The 1,085-nt window shown below is 42.8% G+C and overlaps 1 protein-coding gene across 1 annotated transcript in view; it reads right to left on the reverse strand.

The window, feature by feature from the left end:
• Positions 1–757: 757 nt before the first annotated feature.
• Positions 758–1,085, reverse strand: part of cdc6 (cell division cycle 6 homolog (S. cerevisiae)) — a gene marked incomplete in the record, with an annotated part of 13,119 nt that continues 12,791 nt past the window's right edge. The window contains 1 exon segment of the mRNA XM_014031729.1: positions 758–909. Coding sequence (XP_013887183.1) covers positions 817–909 — 93 coding nt within the window.

Below are 1,085 nucleotides of genomic sequence, written 5' to 3' on the forward strand. Positions count from 1 at the left end.
GTATTTATATTTGTGTACAAGCTGTTTATATTGTCAAAAAGTCTGTGTTTTTAGGGTTATTAACAAAGTTTGTGTACTCAGACCATATTTGGGGTCAAGTTTTTGCCATGGATATATTATGGGTCAGAAGACAAAAAGTTTGGGAACCACTGGTACACACTACACTCTGTGAAGCCCCCTCACAGCTGGACTGAGTCCCCTTGATGGCGCTGTATACATATGAATTAAATTAAACATGATTTATATGAAATTATATTTGTTGGCGAAGTGTTTACTTAGTAAATATGTGTACAAAACATGCAGAACTTGTATTCATTTGTCCCGTGCTCCATGTCGATCACTATTTGGTGATCAAGTCTGCACTGGATGCTGACTCCCTGTGGAGGGCTTAATAAGCCACTCACCCTCTATGTAACTGGTTTCAGATGGGACTTAATATGAACCCTCCACAGGAACACACTGAGTGAGGAGGGTGAGTGTGTAGCCACTGATGGGAAAGGCCCAGTGTTAACCCTTTGTGTTACAGGTCAGGTACGTGCAGCTCAGAGCAGCTCTGCAGGAAGGAGTCAGCTCCACCTGCAGGTCAGAGCTCCTCCCACATCCAGGTGTTCCTCTGACTCCACAAATAAACATGCAGCAAAGAAACAAATAAAGAAACTAAAACYCATCAAAATGTTTGTAAATCTGTTTATTTACAGAATAAAAACAAATGTTTAAAAAAATCTGAACTGAAATAAAAACAGCTGATCAACCTGTACAAATGTAGCAAAAATTAAAAAAATCTTATTTTTTCAACAATCCAAGACTTGCTGGTCGTCATGAGGGCAGTCCTGCAGACAGGATGCTGCCCAGCAGGGCGCGGTCCTTCAGAGCGTTTTCAACTTCTTTCTCCTGGATCTTCAGAAACACCTGCAGAACATTTGAGCAGTGACCAGGTCAACACCTGCAGTGATCAGGTCAACACCTGCAGTGATCAGGTCAACACCTGCAGTGACCAGGTCAACACCTGCAGTGATCAGGTAAACACCTGCAGTGATCAGGTAAACACCTGCAGTGACCAGGTCAACACCTGCAGTGATCAGGTC

This window comes from Austrofundulus limnaeus, unplaced genomic scaffold (genome assembly GCF_001266775.1).
Source record: "Austrofundulus limnaeus strain Quisiro unplaced genomic scaffold, Austrofundulus_limnaeus-1.0 Scaffold1307, whole genome shotgun sequence".
Taxonomy (NCBI): Eukaryota; Metazoa; Chordata; class Actinopteri; order Cyprinodontiformes; family Rivulidae; genus Austrofundulus; species Austrofundulus limnaeus.